General features: G+C 46.1%; 1 protein-coding gene across 3 annotated transcripts in view; it reads right to left on the bottom strand.

Moving 5' to 3' along the window:
- The window catches only part of VEZT (vezatin, adherens junctions transmembrane protein), a 111,776-nt gene that overhangs the window by 48,806 nt on the left and 43,434 nt on the right, over positions 1-19,536 (bottom strand). For all 3 annotated transcript variants that reach the window (XM_075344812.1, XM_075344813.1, XM_075344814.1), the window contains exons 4-5: positions 13,017-13,192; positions 10,560-10,841 (exon numbers count right to left, since the gene is read on the bottom strand). In XM_075344812.1, coding sequence (XP_075200927.1) covers positions 10,560-10,841; positions 13,017-13,192 — 458 coding nt within the window. The remainder of the gene's footprint in view (positions 1-10,559; positions 10,842-13,016; positions 13,193-19,536) is intronic.

Genomic DNA, 19,536 nt, shown 5'->3' with positions numbered 1-19,536 from the left:
GGGCACATGGCCTTGAAGTGTCCAGGTAGGTTGCACTGGTGGCACCGTCTTGGCTCTGCCACGGGCCTGGAGAGGGGAGTTGAGGGGGACACCCCCTGCAGTCTAGGGGCAGGTGGGGCAGTCGCAGAGTTCATCTTACCCCCTCTCCAGGTGCTGCTGGTGGCCGCTCTCCTGGCCTCAGGGGCCCGGTTGTTGGTGTAGTCATCGGCAAGGGCAGCTGTAGCCGTGGACCCCTTTGGCTTCTGGTCTCGGATGAACTGGCGGAGATCCTCAGGGCAGTTCCACAAGAGTTGCTCCGTGATGAACAAGTCCAGGATCTCCGGTCCGGTGGAAAGCTGCAGGCCTTGGGTCCAGTGGTCGGCAGCTCGGGCAAGTGCCCGCCGGTGGTCAGCCCAGGAGTCCTTTGGTCCCTTCTGTAGGCTCCGGAACTTCTTGCGGTAGGACTCTGGAGTGAGGTTGTACTGTTGGATCAGGGCCCGCTTGATGGTGTCGTAGCCCTGATCTGCCTCAGCAGGCAAGTCCCCAAGGACATCCAGGGCCTTACCACTTAAACGGGGGGTCAGGTATTTGGCCCACTGGTCCTTGTCCAGATGGTGCTGCAAGCAAGTCCGTTCAAAAGCAGTCAAGAAAGAGTCCAAGTCTCCATCCTTCTCCAGCACTGGGAAGTCCTCAACACGGACCTTTGGAAGTTTGGTGTCTTGAAGGTCACGTGTGGCTGATGAGGGCCGGAGCTGAGCTAGCTGCAGCTGGTAGTCACGCTCTGCCTGGCGCTCTTCACGCGCTGCCTGCCGCTCCGCAGCCTCAGCCTCACGCGCTGCTTGCCGCTCTGCCCTGCGCTCTGCCAGGAGTCCCTTGTAGCCCTCCTGGTCTCCAGCCTGGAGAAGGGCCATAGCCATTTGAAGAAGGCTATCCGAGCCTCCCAGGCTCGGTGGAATGGCACGTGGTGATCTGCGGCCCGCTGCGGAGCCTGGTGCTTCACTGTCCATTGCAGAGCGGAGGGCTGGCATCTGGCTCGTTGAGGACCCTTGGGTGAGCTGCTCCTCATCTTGTCCAGCAGTGCCAGGTTGCGCAATGTCCTCGGCAGAACGGTTTTCTGGCGTCGAGCTCCTGGAGGACTCGTGGGCAACCTCCTCATTGCTGTCCACAGCACCGTCCTCCCTCTCTTCGGCTCCTGCCTTAGCATTGGCCAGTTGCATAGCTCTGCTCCTGGTGCCATCAGCCATTCTTGCAGACTTTTGGTCACTGACACAGAACTGACACCTGATGCCTCCACACACCTTATAGTATCTGCACTCTGACACTCTAGTGTTGAGCTAGTCTGAAGACCCCAGCAGCCACAGCTGCTGCAGGCAGTCTTTAGTGTCTGGGAGTATGGGTCTCACACTCACACACACTATTATCTCGATCCCACCGCTATGCCACCAATATGTCACAAACCACCGGGGGGGTCACTCAGAAATCCCCCGCGCTGGCTACCAGTACGTCACAATCGGGGGGTAACAAGTGGGGGGTCACCCCTCCTTTATACCTCCCGACCGACAGACAGAGCACGTGACGCGCTCTCTAGCGCCCCTCTTATAGTCAGGCCAATTATGGAATTGCCCGACAATAAGCAAGGAGGCCGCTATACTACTTATGCCGATTATTGAAGGGTCCCCGGTGAGAGTAAGGTATATATTCCCCCGACCTCCGCGGGCGGAATATATAAAATCTCCCCGAATCTCACTGGCCTCCCCACAATAATCCTTGGCACAATTCGCTGCCACCAACCGATTTACGGTAACTATTAGCCGAACACACAGACGTGGGATTCAAGATCGAGATAACAGAACAGCCCAAGATTAATTATATAATTTAATCAGCCTAAAGCACACTAGAACTACAATATATACAATAGGGAATCTACAGAATATACAGTTATGTCAGAGTACAGTTACAATCAAAGCATGGGTTACAAACAGGCATACACAGTTCCAGCAGTTACCTTGTTGCGTCTGGCCACAGGGGGGCGCTGTAGACCAGGTTTCCAGGAACTCCCTCACAGGTCTTTCCCAACCAGGCCCCCGAGCAGAAGAACACTGGAAAATGGCCGAAGTAGGGTTATCAACCTGGGCAGATCCAGGTCCCCTCCTACCTTAGTGACCTCACAGGGAAGCACTGCCACTCCCCCTGCATGGATCAGAATTATCCAGCAAAGGGGATATTGGCCATAACTTTGCCTGGGAGCGTCGTAGGCAGACGCCAATGCTCTCATTGTGACAGTTATGAATTTAGCTACAGAATGAGGGGACTCATGACCTGTCTGCCAGTTCCCCATTGGCTGATATCACGCCTGGGGCATTTCCCAATGTCCTGCTCCCATAAAAAGGGGGTGCCGGCATCGTCCACATGCGGAGACACCATTTTTATGGTTGCCATATTTATCGGAAATATGGCTTGCGAGATATGAACCATTTTTTACTGGAGTCGTTCTGTCTAGCTAGTTCCATAGCCTTGCTAATGAGATACAACTCTTGTTACAGGGTGACGGCAGGGAGTCATCCTGTGTCCATTGTTCCCACACCACCTCATCTCCATATCACAGGACATGGCCATGGAGGTGTGAGTGGAACACTGAGAACAAGAAGGGAGGGGGCACTGCCAGGGAGTGATGAGGGATTATGACTGGAGTCATAATTCATCTTCATATCCCGGGATTTGCCTCACATCCTCTCTAACAGGGGTAGAAAATTATGATGCATAATTTTTGTTGGATCCCGAGGTACAACTACCCCCAGATATTTTATAGCTGACGGTTGCCACTTAAAGGGAAAATTTTGGGTTGTACGGGCTAGATCTTCCGCCGACAGGGTCACATTCATAGCCTCTGATTTAGAGAAGTTCACTTTAAAATTACTTAAGTTACCAAACTCCTCGAACTCTTTGAGCAAAGACGGGAAGGATATGTGTGGCTGGGAAATAAACATGAGAAGGTCGTCAGCAAATAAAGCTAACTTGCGATTCCCTCCCCCGGCCTCTATCCCATGGATACTAGCATTATTTCTTATGGCGACCGCTAGATGCTCCATGACAATGACGTAGAGCAGAGGTGACAATGGACATCCTTGCCTTGTTCCATTGTGGACCTGAAACGATGACGACAGAAACCCATTCGTCCTAACTTTTGCTGAAGGTCTCGAATAAAGGGACGCAATCCTATCTAAAAATTTTTTGCCCAAACCCACCTGCTTTAGAGCGGCCATCATGAAATTCCAACTGACCCGGTCAAAGGCCTTCTCCGCATCCACTGAGAGTAAACACATGGGAAGAGAATGAGCCCTCGACCGGGTCATCAGGAGGAACAGTTTGTTGGTATTGTCACGCGCCTCCCGACCTTGTACGAACCCCACTTGATCTGTGTGTATTATCCCGGGCAAGGAAGGAGCAAGTCTGTTGGCTAAGGCTTTGGAAAAAAGTTTTAGGTCTAGATTGATCAGTGAAATGGGTCTGTAATTTGTAACTAACATGTGATCCTTCCCCGGTTTGGGGATAACACATATATGGGCTTCGAGAGATTGCGCCACCCATTGGGAATTTTCTGAGATGGAATTAAATACTTTAGTCAAGAACGGGGATAGCTGAGTTTGGAATATTTTATAAAATTTAGGGGTGAACCCATCTGGACCCGGACTTTTGCCTGAGGGAGATTCTTTAATGATAGATGCCACTTCTGCTTCTGTAAAGTCCGTCTCTAAATTTTCAACCTCAGCACTGGGTATAACCGGTAGGGCCGTTCTGGATACGTAGTCGTTTATTTTATTTTCTAATGCGTCATGTGGCATGTCTCCAAATTTGCCCTTTATGTTATATAGGTCTCTATAATACTTTTGGAACTGTTCCGCGATGAGAGTTGGGTTCTGAGTCGAAGAGCCGTCTGCTTGTTTAATCATGGGAATGTGGCTGGGGTCTCCCCTAGGGTGTAGAATCCTAGCTAGTGGTCTACCACATTTATCTGCATACTCATAGAGGAATCTTTTTATTCTAGTCCTATGTCGCTCATACTGTCGGTCGAGAATCGATTTAAGCTCCTCTCTATTTTTGACTAGCTCCGCCAGTGTCAAAGGTGATAATGTCTTCTTATGGGCCCTTTCCAGATCTGAAATATTCTGAAGTAGGGACAAAATGGTTTGGGCTCTCTCTCTCTTAAGCCTAGCCCCATGTTTGATCAAAACCCCTCTCAACACACATTTAAGTGCCTCCCACTGCACCGGAAGGGCTGTGGGGTCTTCTGAGTGTATTTCTAAAAATTCATCAATCGTGTTCTGTAGATCCTTCATGCACCCCTGATCCCCAAGCAGACTATCGTTCAGCCGCCAAGACCACGGCCTCCCTGCCCCATCTGGGATAGTAAGGCTCAGGAATATAGGAGCGTGGTCAGACCAGGATATACTGCCTATAGAGGCCTGTATCTGCCAAGTCAGAGCCTTTTGGCTCACAAGAAACAGGTCTATGCGGCTGTACGAGGAGTGAGCCGGGGAGAAGTATGTGTAGTCACGCTCCACTGGGTGTAACGTTCTCCACACATCTACCAATCGAAGCTCTTGTATTGAGCGTTTAACTTTTGTTAGCTTTCTGAGAGAGAGAAAATTGTGTCCCGAAGTTGTATCTACCTTAGGCTCCAAAGTGAAGTTTAAATCGCCACCCACGGTCACGGTCCCTTCTGCGAATTCATCCAATGATGACAGGAGAGAGGAGCAGGACGTCGCCGGATCTCTGTTTGGTAAATACCAATTGACAATGGTAAAGATAGATGAATTAACATTAATTTTCAGAAAAATGAATCTTCCCTCAGTGTCCACTCTCGTGTCCAGAACCGTGTGCACCAGGGCTTTATGGATGCCTATAGACACCCCTTTTGATTTTGACTCTGGGTTGGTGCTATGGACCCATTTGGTGTAATATCTGTCTTTAAAGTTAGGGAGGTGACCAGTTTTGAAATGTGTTTCCTGAATCAATAATATATGGACTCGTTTCTTATGCATGTCAAAGAATACCTGAGACCGTTTTTGAGGGACATTGAGGCCTCTCACATTCAATGAGCCAAAGGTAATCTGCGTCATTCTGAGGAGGAGGAACGGTGAGGAACCGGGAAGATGGGGATGGGAAGAGAGGTGTGGGTGGAGAGAATAGAGAAGGTTAGGAGAGGGGGAGAGAAAAAAAAAAAAAGGAGGGGGGGGGGTAGAAGGATTAAGTATATGAAGGAAACTACAAACAAAGAGAGAGTACCGTAGGCAAAAAGGTCAAAGCACCTCTTGCCTGTAGGGTCGTAACGTGACCCTTATACTTGGTCAAATAGACTAGAGGTAAATGCAGAACAATAAGAATCTCTATATACCAGGGATGTTAATCCTACGCCACTACCCTGTGGCGTGTTATCCCAATCAGGGAGGGAACTTTCCACAAAGGAGCCCCCTGCCCTGGACTAAAAAACAGCTTTTAACTATATATATTTTGATTTGCAACTAAAGCTCTGTATAAAGAAGGGAGAAGGGGCTTTGAGAGGGTATTGTACCTTATAATGTTGAGGGGCGCCCCCCATTACACCCAGGATGGAAGGAGGGAACCCCCCACCCCCCTGTCCAGGGCGATACAATAACCCCACAACGCGAAATTCCCATCAGGACCAGAGGATAGACTCCATCGTACTGTGATCCTATAACCAAAAACATACTAGAACAATTTAATCCACCATTCTCTTATACATCAGACCGGCCTCCCTCCTCTTTCTCTATGAGAGCCACGCATCCGATCACCGGCTGGGACGGTGACTCCCCCCCCCATTGGAAAGTCCGGCCAGTCCTCTATAGGCACTAATGGAATGTCCAAGGCCGCGGTGAACGAGGGTAAATCCGCCGGAGACCGAAGAACATGCATTCGTCCCGCGTGCCGAACCTGCAGGCGGAAGGGGAACCCCCAGCTATATGGAAACTCGTATGAGCGGAGAATGTCCAGCAGAGGTTTAAGAGCTCTTCTCCTTTGTAAGGTAAAACGGGATAGATCTTGTAGAATCTGGATTTGGCTCCCCTCATACGATGGTGATACTCCACTGCGGAGCTTAAACAGAATGGCCTCCTTAATAACATAGCGGTGGACCCTACAGATCACATCCCGAGGTCGGTCGTTCTGGGCTGGTTTGGGGCCCAACGCTCTATGCGCTCTATCCAATTCCAGGGGTTGGCTTGATGGTTCACCCAGAATATTATTGAAGATCACTTGAAGGGTACCATGTAAGTCCTTGGACTCGACAGACTCAGGCAGGCCGCGCACTCTGAGATTGTTTCTTCGGCCCCTATTTTCAGCATCATCCATTGCTTCAACCACGTATTGTATTTGGCGGGAGTGTTGTTCTAATAGTGCCCCGTGGGCCTGTGAAGTGTCCTCCATATTCTGAATTTTAGCTGCCTGCACTTGACTCTGGGTGTCCACTCTCTCCACCTCCCCCTTCAGGGCTGACAGCTCTGTGCGGTACGCCTGCTCCAGCCTGGTTATATATGCCTCCATATCTTCCCTGGTGGGTATAGCTGAGAAACGTGCCCGCATCTCATTAAGCTCTGTCAGAACTCCTGACTCTTGTGTTGTTGTTATGGCTGGCCCAGACCCTGCATGCTTGTCTGCATCTGGTAACTTTAGATTTATGTTGTGCTTCTCCCTGGGTACAGTCTCACTTCTGTCAGGGACCTGTAACTCATTTGCAGTGCAGTGTCCCCCCTCCTGAAATTCCTCACACTCCTGCATGTGTGTTAAAGGAGAAGACGTTACTTCCCCCTCCAGAGGCCTCCAGGCTTCAGGGCTACTGTTTGTATCAGCAGGCACTTCCCCCGTGCTTCTCACTCCGGGTTTCCCCTGTACCTGCAATCTTGGGCTGTCTGGCCTTATCTTCTGTATCTCCTCTTCACTCCGGGTGGTCTCTCCTCTCAGTCCCGTCAGCTGCTGAGCCTTTCCCTGCATCTCCATAGCTGCCATCTCACTGCTGCACGCTGAGCTCACCTCGTGTGTAGCCTTAGCAGCCATCTTGGGTGCCACCTGTGAAGCTTCTCTCTGCCCCGGCCTGGATAAAAAGTGCTTGATCCCTCTCTCCTCCGATTGTGAAGCTCTGCTGCTGCACCCCTGGGATCTCCCTCGTCTCCTCCGCTGCATAGCCTGTGTTACAGAGTCCTCAGTTGCGTGGATCATCAGTTATAAAGTCCAGTGGCAGGAGCTAAGACAAGTCACGTCCTCACTCCTTCATAGCCAGGACACGCCTGTTTAAAGAACTAATAGAATTTGATCATCATAAGCCACCCACAGTCTAATAAATCTACGTAATGTTTTATGCTGTTTGCACAAAGATACTTCATATTCCATCTGCAGAATATAAAGCCATTTTTACAAATACACACATGGTCAAAATTGTTGGTACCCCTCGTTTAGTGAAAGAAAGCCCCACAATGGTCACAGAAATAACTTGAGTCTGACAAAAGTAATAATAAATAAATAAATCTATGAAAATGAACAAATGAAAGTCAGACATTGCTGCTTTTCTGCTTCCACAGAATTTAAAAATAAAAAATAAAAAACTCATGATATAGGCCTGAACAGAAATGATGGTACCCCTGATAATAATGTGACAAAATTGACATGTTAAATCAAGGTATGTGCACTAATTAGCATCACAGGTGACTACAATCTTGTATTCAGTCAGTGGGCCTGTATATAGGGCTACAGACACTCACTGTGCTGTTTGGTGAAATGGTGTCTACCACACTCAACATGGACCAGAGGAAGCAAAGGAAAGAGTTGTCTTAGGAGATTAGAAAGACAATTATAGACAACCATGCTAAAGGTAAAGGTTATAAGACCATCTCCAAGCAGCTTGATGTTCCTGTGACTACAGTTATACATATTATTCAAAAATTTAAGATCCATGGGACTGTAGGCAACCTCCCTGGACGTGGTTGCAGGAGGAAAATTGATGACAAATCAAAGAGAAGGATAATACGAATGGTAACAAAAGAGCCCAGAAAAACTTCTAAAGAGATTAAAGGTGAACTTCAAGCTCAAGGAACATCAGTGTCAGATTGCACCATCTGTCGTTGTTTGACCCAAAGTGGAATTCATGGGAGACGACCATGGAGACACCATTGTTGAAGAAAAAAAAAAAAATCATAAAAAAGTCAGACTGGAATTTGCCAAACTACATGTTGACAAGCCACAAAGCTTCTGGGAGAATGTCCTATGGACAGATGAGACAAAAATGGAACTTTTTGGCAAGGCACATCAGTTCTATGTTCACAGCCGGAAAAATGAAGCATGTCAAGAAAAGAACACTGCCCCTACTGTGAAACATGGAGGAGGCTCTGTTATGCTCTGGGGCTGCTTTGCTGCATCTGGTACAGGGTGTCTTGAATCTGTGCAGGGTACAATGAAATCTCAAGACTATCAAGGGATTCTAGAGAGAAATGTGCTGCCTAGTGTCAGAAAGCTTGGTCTCAGTCGCAGGTCATGGGTATTGCAACAGGATAATGACCCAAAATATACAGCTAAAAACACCCAAGAGAAAACATTGGACTATTCTGAAGTGGCCTTCTATAACCACTGACCTAAATCCTATTGAGCATCTTTGGAAAGAGATGAAACATGCCGTCTGGAAAAGGCAACCTTCAAACACAAGACAACTAGAGCAGTTTGCTCTTGAGGAGGGAGCATTTTGATACCTGTGCAGAAGTCTCATTGACAGATACAGGAATCGGTTGATTGCAGTGATTGCCTTAAAAGGTTGTGCAGCAAAATATTAAGTTAAGGAGGAACCATCATTTCTGTCCAGGCCTATTTCATGAGTTTTATAAAATTCTGTGGAAGCTGAAAAGCAGCAATGTCTGACTTTCATTTGTTCATTTTCATAGATTTTTTTTATTTATTTTTCCTTTTGTCAGATTCAAGTTATTTCTGTGACCATTGTGGGTTTTTCTTTCATTAAACGAGGAGTACCAATAATTTTGACCACGTGTGTAATGTGTGGTTACAAATTGACTTAATTTTTTAAAATCACGTTTTAGTTTAACATTTATTTAAAAATAAAAATAAATAACATTTTAGTCAATTTTTACAAAAACAAAATTAGTAATTTTATAATTTTCTCTCTGGTCACTGGGAATCTTTTAGACTCGCACTTCCTCCCCTTTCAGGAAAAGTCTACAGCTGTTTCCAGTTCAGCGCAGACAGGAGTAACATGACACACAACACCTCTATACTTCGCTGATAATACAGAATCTATAGGCCCCTTTACACACTGCAACATAGCTAGCGACATCGCTGTAACGTCACCGGTTTTGTGATGTAATAGCGACCTCCCCAGCGACATTGCAGTGTGTGACACGCATCAGCGACCTGGCCCCCGCTGTGAGGTCGCTGATCGCTACAAATCTTTCAGGACCATTCTTTGGTCCTTTGTTTCCAGCTGCGCAGCATGCATCGGTGTGTTTGACACCGTTACAACGACATCGTTAGCGACTTAGCCCATAGGCGTGCTATAGCGTTCTCTACCAGCGAGGTCGTTCTGCAGGTTTGGGATCGCTGGAAAGTCTCTAAAACGCTGTTGTGTCGTTGGCCTGATCTGCCTGTTTGACAGCTCACCAGCGACTGTTTAGAGACTTTCCAGCGATCACGGCCAGGACGGGATCGCTAGAAAGTCTCAGTGTGTAAAGGGGCCTTATCAATCACAATAGGTGACATCACAGGTGACCCTTTCTCTCTTTTCACCATGACCTTTGCCATTCAATGTAAAAGATAGGGTCTGAGTCTGTACAGGTGTTGTTTCCTGAAACAGGAAGTTGAAGTCTAAAGAAAGTCCCATTAATGTCCCACTAAATCCCATTAATGCTAATGAGATTTGCTCTGACAACCTTTAGAGGAGTTGAAGGGGTCAACTCTCAGCACAAAACTCTTATTAGATATAGAAACCCTACATCTTGGCTCCCAATCAAGGAGGGGGCAATTTTCTTGCCAGTCTTGGTGAGGAGGTGTGGTGATTCCTGACACTCCCAATTTATGAAGCAGTGCTCACCCAGTCATAAATCAGAAGGGTCTGACGAGTGGAGTGTGCCTATGTGCGCCACACCAGAAATGTCACCCAGTCTCTGACTGGACCAAGATTTCTGGCATTAAAAATGCCACAGCTCATCATGAATTAGACAAGCCGCGGTGTGACACCACCGCCACACCCCAGCTCTACCTATTTTACAATAGCTGGAAGAAAATAGAGTGAAAACCCCAAAAAGTATCAATATTTTTAAGTATCGCTGAGTTGTGGTAACATTTTTAACTTTTCAAAGCAAGTTACACCAGAATTATGGCGAAAATGGTTTGATAAAATGGGGCCTGAAATTTAGATTTGCACCCCAAATTCATTACTGAAAGGTTTCCTATGTTACTGTTCGAGGCCAACTTCACATTTAACCCATACTGATCCTTTCTAATGTCCGTTCTATCACGACACATCTGTACAATACTACATGGCTAAGTAATGAACAGAAAACACTTACAGGGTAAATCCTCGAGAGATGACTTCTGTTTCCTGGATCAGGCGCAGAGATTTTCTCACAAGGTTGGTGAAGGCTCGGCTATTGGCTACAGTCATTTCCAATTGGTCACAGTATTTTTTCAGCTTGACCTGCAGCCTGGCAGCGCCCCAAGTTCTCAGAGCTCGCTGGACGGCAAAGATGGCAAAGAAAAGAAGGCTGGGCCCCCAGATAAACAAGGATGGAAAGTGCCAAGATTTCAGTGCAGCCATGGCACTAAGAAACGCAAACACTACAGACAGCTCCCTAAAAATGTAAGCGAAAACAACCCGTCACAATCAGATGTCCATACCACATGCCTGTGTAAATATACTACAAGCACAGACCACTTTACCCCGGCAGCATCGGAGTACAGAAGCTGGCCAGTATTGGGAGCCAACAGTGTGCTCCAGCAATCTGGCCATCTTCAGAGCAGCGCTTACAAGCTCTACTTTTAAACATGGTACATGGTCGGTCTCTGCTGGTGGACTGCAGCGGCTGCCTAAGCAACCAGCAGCAAACAAAAAAAACCTCCAGTCTTGGGAATTGAGAGGATTTTTTGTAAGTAAGTTGCTTGTATTTACAAGTACTTTGCAATTTTACCCATATAAGATGTTGAGAATAACCCTTTAAAATCAAGGTCATGATGAATCTTGACCAGGCTAGAACCACAGTTTGTTCTGTAATCGTCTGTGTTCTACCAGAATAATTGATTGTCCGGTATATGCAGGAGGTAATCTACACAGAAATGTAAAGTGCATTATTTTTCATTTTCCATACCCTTTTGTCTTAGTTGATTATAATGCTTATTACTCTAAATGACACAATTAGAATGCATAGGGTTATGAGGATTTCAGCAAATCAAGCCGACTATTTTCCAATATGATCTCTCTATTAATGTTGTTTTCAAGATTTCTGCTTGCAGTCATTCTAAAGGAACCTTTATTGTTTAAATGGAATCGGTCCGCACCTTTTTGCTATGTAACCTGAGGACAGCATGCTGTAGGGGTTAAAAAAAACAAAGATCAATTATGCATCTCTTATCAGGCTGTGTGTTGTTTACTAAGGGGTGCTTCACACATAGCGAGATCGCTACCGAAATCGCTGCTACGGCACGGTTTTGGTGACGCAACAGTGACCTCATTAGCGATCTCGCTGTGTGTGACACTGAGCAGCGATCTGGCCCCTGCTGTGAAATCGCTGCTCGTTACACACAGCCCTGGTTCGTTTTCTTCAAAGGCGCTCTCCCGCTGTGACACACAGATCGCTGTGTGTGACAGCGAGAGAGCGACGAAATAAAGCGAGCAGAGAGCAGGAGCCGGCATCTGGCAGCTGTGGTAAGCTGTAACCAGGGTAAACATCGGGTAACCAAGGTGGTTACCCGATATTTACCTTAGTTACCAGCCTCCGCAGCTCTCACGCTACCTGTGCTGCCGGCTCCGGCTCTCTGCACATGTAGCTGCAGTACACATCGGGTTAATTAACCCGATGTGTACTGTAGCTAGGAGAGCAAGGAGCCAGCGCTAAGCAGTGTGCGCGGCTCCCTGCTCTCTGCACATGTAGCTGCAGTACACATCGGGTTAATTAACCCTATGTGTACTGTAGCTAGGAGAGCAAGGAGCCAGCGCTAAGCAGTGTGCGCGGCTCCCTGCTCTCGCGGTTATGATCGCTGCTTCGGCTGCTATGTTTGACAGCTAAGCAGCGATCATAACAGCGACTTACAAGGTCGATGTTACGTCACAGAAAATGGTGACGTAACAGCGACCTCGTTGTCGCTGTCGCTTAGTGTGAACCAGCCCTTATACTAAAGGCTTCATCACCTAATGATTATCATTATAGGATTAGAAACTCACCTGCAGAGAAGTCTGACATGTCCCCTGCTGTGATGGACACCTCACAGGCAATGTACAATCTCTATTGAGAGCCTGGTGTGGGTGAGGATAGCACCCTGGGCTCAGTTACATGCTAAATCTAAATGCATTGATTGTGTCAGAATGGCTGCAGCCAGTAATCTAAGTTAAACATCATTGGATTCAGAGTCTCTCTGCCTACATTATGCTGCTGTCAGATGAGGTAGCAAAAACTTGCTGACAGATTCCCTTTAAACATATCGGTCCTGATCAAGTGACTAGGATATGTACACATCACATGGGAGGACACAACTCTGACAACTGTGCAGCTCCTGTAACGAGTCCTACACCTGTGTTGTCATCACATGGCTAGGACAGATTTTCATCCTCTCGATGTAGAAGATTCCCATTGAATAATTTGAGGAAGAGATAAAATACAAATAAAACACAAATGGGAATTGATCCAGAAAATATACTGAATGAATAAAATATACCTTTTATTGAATAATATAGTCACCCTATATGTAATTTCATGACTATGACAAAATAAAGACGAGGTTTTGAAGTAAGTGAAACCATTTGCTGGATGTACCAGATATTAGGGGTAGCCAGGGAGGCCAGGGATGGGAGATGGCGTTTCTGTTGATTCTGGGTCTGGCCAGCAGACAGGATTCCAGGGTCAAGCAACTCAATCAGCTCCACATCCTCCTGAATCAGGACTTCCTGCAGCAGGATCGCTCGCAGGCTATCAAGTCGGAACCCAATATCCTAAAAGGGTGGAAAAAAGATGGATTGTTAACAGTCACATGGAAACACACAGCTGAAACCGCAGGTATATGTATGATTGATCAACGTAAAGTTATATGGGCAATCATTCAGTCCTATCTTCACTGGTCATCCTGAGACAACGCTGCGGTGATAGAACCATTAGACCTTTATTAACTAACTCAATTTCTGTGGCTTCCATGATATCATTTCTATCCAGATCACACACTGCTGGCCTGAACTCGCAAATGTAAAAAAACACAATAATATCTAACCAAAAGGAAAGCAAAGAACACTAAAGAATAAACATACTGTAGTACTTATATGAAGAGCATCATACTTTCAATGAAAAAAATCATTTAGGCACACTTTGAGCAATAAACCGCTTACATAGACTCTTCGCAAGCAAATGAGCCCTTAGGGGTACTTTGCACGCTGCGACATCACTAGCGATCTCGTTAGCGATGTGAAATGCTAGAGCGCACGTGCGATCTTTCGAGATCGCACATGCGTAAAATGACCTATGTGCGACCTCGAAAGATCGCACTTGCGATCTAGCATTTCACATCGCTAACGAGATAGCTAGCGATGTCGCAGCGTGCAAAGTACCCCTTAGTATTGATTAAATATTATCTGCACTCTATAGGTCAAATTTAAGAAGGTGTTTTTCACCAGAATTCTAGTGTAAAACACCTTCAAATGTTGCAAAATGCCTGCAAAACACGAAAGAAGCAGAAAATGTGCAAGCCCTGCCAAAGTGAGAAGACCTGAGACGGGACATGACATGGTGAAATCCGCCTAAACTCATCACAGTTGTGGCGTAACTTATACCAGAAATGTCCCTGTAGTCCTGGACTAAAGTAACTGTCCGGACTGTGCTCACGATACTAAGATGCACCTAATTCATTGAATGGGCCTGAAAGAATTTGGCGCATCTTACCACTGCACGCCCATCATTAGTACTAGCGTATGAAAGGTCAGTGTTAATGAATCAAGCCCATAGTGTACTGTATTTCAGACCAGGACATTTTACATAATATCATTAAGTTTAGTTTTGGAAGTACTGATTCCGCTACTGTAAAATATCTGCTATGTGGTTTAATCCCGATTGCTAATCTAAATGCAGCACTTTTTTTGCCTATAAAGTACAGTATTGGCTAGTGATGAAACAAAATGTAGAGGTTCTTAGTTGTATGCTTCCCTAGCACAGATGCCTCTTTCCCCATGAGCCTCTGTTATTCCGAAGTTTTGTCTACAATATGTAATTGAGATTGTTCCACTATCTAAGAAGCGAGCAAAGGATCCGCTGGCATATGGACAGATTTTTTCCAATAAATTGAGCCCATGATGCCTCTGGCTTTGCAGAGGGGATGGACCATTATCACAATGCACTTGCTCTGCTAAGACAACTGCTGTTCTCTTGAAGTATAGTGCTGAGCCTTATGGTATTCTGTGTGATACAGCTTGAGCCTGTCTTCTGCTGGTGATAAGTTTCTCCCTGCTAACTCACTTACAATGAGAAGTGTAAGGGTAAGTTCACACACTGCGCTTTTTTGATGCTGCGTTTTTTGCAGCAAAAAACGCACAAAAACGCACCCGCGGCAAAAAACGCATGCGTTTTTACTGCCTTTTTGCTGTCTGCTTTTTTATGCATTTTTTATGAGTGAACAATGCCATTAAAGATTGTTGAAAAAAAAAAAAAAAGGTCTGATGTCATTTCCTTCTTCAATATGTTCTTCATTCTCCACTAGTGTATGCAGGAGAGCAGACAGCTGCAGAACTACAAGGCTCAGCATGCTCCATCCAGGACTGAATGCTGGAGGGAAAGGCAGGGAGAGCAGAACTACAAGGCTCAGCATACTCCATCCACTAGTGTATGCAGGAGAGCCGACAGAAGCTGCAGAACTACAAGGCTCAGCATGCTTCATCCAGGACTGTATGCTAGAGGGAGAGGCAGGGGGAGCAGAACTACAAGGCTCAGCATACTCCATCCACTAGTGTATGCAGGAGAGCCGACAGAAGCTGCAGAACTACAAGGCTCAGCATGCTTCATCCAGGACTGTATGCTAGAGGGAGAGGCAGGGGGAGCAGAACTACAAGGCTCAGCATACTCTATCCACTAGTGTATGCAGGAGAGCAGACAGCAGCTGCAGAACTATAAGGCACAGCATCCTCCATCCAGGACTGTATGCAGGAGTTTTTTGCCCCCCAAAAAAAAAAAAAAAAAAATGTCGTGGGCTTCGCCATATTTTTGTATGCTAGTCAGGTACAGCAGGTAGGTACGGGCTGCCCCCAACCCCCAGCTGCCTATTTGTACCCAGCTGGGAACCAAAAATATAGGGAAGCCCTTTTTTTTTTTTTTTTTTTTTAATTATTTCATGAAATAATTTTTAAAAAAAAAAATGACGTGGGCTTCACCCAATTTTTGAGTCCAGCCAGGTACAACTAGGCAGCTGGGAATTGGAATCCACAGTGCAGGGTGCCCAAGCTTTCTGGGCACCCCCGCTGCGAATTGCAGTCCGCAGCCGCCCCAGAAAATGGCACTTTCATAGAAGCGCCATCTTCTGCGCTGTATCCAACTCTTCCAGCTACTCTGATGCCGGGTGGCTCGCTGGGTAATAATGGTGTTAGGGTTAGCTGTATATTATCAACTGTCCCTAAGCCCGAAATTCATGGTGTCACGCCAATATTAGACATGGCCACCATGAATTTCTAGTAAAAATATTTTTATTAGAAATAAAACACAACACAATTAGTGACGCCATCTTTATTGAAATAAAGAACCCCACCCCCTTTGCAGTAATCCGGGGTCAAAGGTCCCGTGCCGTCCAATCCGGATCCAATATCATCTGATCGGTATGCTGAAAGGCAAAGCAATCAGAATATGTGTCAGGTTCAAGGAGATGAATCACATGACACATCAGCTGATTGTATAAACAGCGTTTATAAAATCAGCTGATGCATCAGTGCAAACAAAATACTCACTTCTGTGCAGACTCCCGTCTGATCGCTGCAGGACACGGTGGTAATCAGCTGATGAAGTCTCCTGACGGCATCAGCTGATAGTTTAAGCCGGCCGGGCAGTAAACAGCCGGCGTCACCGCAAGACTTACGATCAGCTGATGTCGTTAGGTGCCGCATCAGCTAATCAGTGGCAGGTCCTACAGTGATCGAACGTGTCCCGGGAGTCTGCACACAGTCGGAGCAGGGGTGGCGGTATTGGGAAGAGGAGCTGGGAGTGGACATGTCGGGAGTCTGCAGACAGGTCAGTATGACTTTTTTTCTACTGTTCACTTTTGATTTCGCAGCTGCTTCCACCTCCCGCCTGGCCATGGCGCAGGACGGGAGGTGGAAGCAGCGCTGGCGATATCGGTAGGATTCACGCTTCTGTGTTTACCAACAGAAGGAATCCTCTTCCTGTACACGTCACTGTACTACCCACCCCTTGCGTTTATAGCTGCGTTTTTAGAAACGCACTAAAACGCAGCTATACTTGCAATTTGCATTTTTCATTGCGTTTTTGAACATCTTATTGAACTCAATGGATGGAAAACGCAAAAATAATTTACATGCTGCGTTTTTGTGGGCACCACAAAAACGCAGCTAAAAAAAAATGCTGTGTGCAGACAGCAAAAATGAAAACTCATAGACTTTGCTGGTGAAGCAAAGTCATGCAGTTTTCTGAACAAAAACGCATCCGAAAAACGTGCAAAAACGCCACGATGCAAAAACGTGCAAAAACGCCTAAGATGTAAGCAACTCACGGTCACACAGTCTGGATTTACCTTCCAGACAATCAAACTGAAGAAAAAAAAAAAGAAAAGTTTGCCAGCACACATTAGAGGAATAGTACAAAAAGCCTTTTTTGGCCTCACAGCATTTCATCAAGTATTGACTTGCACAGAAGAGGCACTTGAGAAACTCTGCAATTCCTTTACTTTTCACAAATAGATGTTGGCAAACACTTTTTACTTTAGGTTTATGTATTGAGGGAAGTGCATTTTGAATTTTAACACAGTTGGAATAAATGTGGAATAAATACTTTCTGTTCCTATACCCCAGTGGTGGCTTACACTGTGTGTGGCTTTATATGGTTACAGGATTAGAGATAACATCACAGGGCCAGCACACTGATTTGTGTTACTGGGACATCACTGGGGGAAGGAGTGGACCTATACACATAAATAATATTGCTGGTAAATTAGTATTACATATGCCATAACTATAGCGCTACTCTGAAAATCAAGAACGTCCAACTGTAACACTGTGATATTGATGCACTGCTTACACGTATGATTTGGTGTACAATTAGAGGGAACCTGTCACCACGTTTTTCCCTTATGAGCTGCAGCCACCATCAGTGAGCTCTTATATACACTATTTAGAATGCTGTACAGTATATAAGAGCCCAGGCAGCTCAGTATAATGTAAAAAGACATCTTTATAATACTCACCTAGGGGGCGGTCCAGTCCGATGGGTGTGGCTACTCTCGGTCCGGCGCCTCCTCTACCTTGAGCGATCACCATCCTCCTGCCCAACCTTGTGTGGATGATGCATCTTATGTCATTCACACAGCGCCCTCCATTTCGCTCCTGCGCATGCGCACTTTGATCTGCCCGGCTGAGGGCTGATCAAAGTACTGTAGTGTGCATGTGTGGGCGGTCTTTGACCTTTTCTCGCACACTACCATGCTCGGTACTCGTATGTAGTGATGAGCGAACACGACTATGCTTGGTACTCGTATGTAGTGATGAGTGAGCACTACCATACTCGGGTGCTCGGTACTTGTATATAGTGATGAGCGAGCACTATCATGGAAACTCGAAGATTTCCTGGAAAAATGCTCATGCCCCCATTGACTTCCATTATACGCAAGTACTCAAACAGCGCCATCCGAGCGTCCAACTGCTTGTTAGGAGTACTGAGCACCCAACCTTGGTAGTGGTCGCTCATCACAATATACGAGTACCGAGCACCCAAGCATGGTAGAGCTCGCTCATCACTATATACGAGTACCGAGCACCCAAGCATGGTAGAGCTCGCTCATCACTATATACGAGTACCGAGCACCCAAGCATGGTAGAGCTCGCTCATCACTATATACGAGTACCGAGCACCCAAGCATGGTAGAGCTCGCTCATCACTATATACGAGTACAGAGCACCCAAGCATGGTAGTGGTCGCTCATCACAATATACGAGTACCGAGCACCCAAGCATGGTAGAGCTCGCTCATCACTATATACGAGTACCGAGCACCCAAGCATGGTAGAGCTCGCTCATCACTATATACGAGTACCGAGCACCCAAGCATGGTAGAGCTCGCTCATCACTATATACGAGTACCGAGCACCCAAGCATGGTAGAGCTCGCTCATCACTATATACGAGTACAGAGCACCCAAGCATGGTAGAGCTCGCTCATCACTATATACGAGTACTGAGCACCCAAGCATGGTAGAGCTTGCTCATTACTATACAGTTAGGTCCAGAAATATTTGGACAGTGACACAAGTTTTGTTATTTTAGCTGTTTACATAAACATGTTCAGAAATACAATTATATATATATATATATATAATATGGGCTGAAAGTGCACACTCCCAGCTGCAATATGAGAGTTTTCACATCCAAATCGGAGAAAGGGTTTAGGAATCATAGCTCTGTAATGCATAGCCTCCTCTTTTTCAAGGGACCAAAAGTAATTGGACAAGGGACCCTAAGGGCTGCAATTAACTCTGAAGGCATCTCCCTCGTTAACCTGTAATCAATGAAGTAGTTAAAAGGTCTGGGGTTGATTACAGGCGTGTGGTTTTGCATTTGGAAGCTGTTGCTGTGACCAGACAACATGCGGTCTAAGGAACTCTCAATTGAGGTGAAGCAGAACATCCTGAGGCTGAAAAAAAAAGAAAAAATCCATCAGAGAGATAGCAGACATGCTTGGAGTAGCAAAATCAACAGTCGGGTACATTCTGAGAAAAAAGGAATTGACTGGTGAGCTTGGGAACTCAAAAAGGCCTGGGCGTCCACGGATGACAACAGTGGTGGATGATCGCCTCATACTTTCTTTGGTGAAGAAGAACCCGTTCACAACATCAACTGAAGTCCAGAACACTCTCAGTGAAGTAGGTGTATCTGTCTCTGAGTAAACAGTAAAGAGAAGACTCCATGAAAGTAAATACAAAGGGTTCACATCTAGATGCAAACCATTCATCAATTCCAAAAATAGACAGGCCAGAGTTAAATTTGCTGAAAAACACCTCATGAAGCCAGCTCAGTTCTGGAAAAGTATTCTATGGACAGATGAGACAAAGATCAACCTGTACCAGAATGATGGGAGGAAAAAAG

Source organism: Anomaloglossus baeobatrachus, chromosome 4 (genome assembly GCF_048569485.1).
Source record: "Anomaloglossus baeobatrachus isolate aAnoBae1 chromosome 4, aAnoBae1.hap1, whole genome shotgun sequence".
In the NCBI taxonomy this organism is placed as follows: Eukaryota; Metazoa; Chordata; class Amphibia; order Anura; family Aromobatidae; genus Anomaloglossus; species Anomaloglossus baeobatrachus.
Note: the sequence above shows the minus strand (reverse complement) of the source record. Positions and strands in the feature narration are given on the sequence as shown.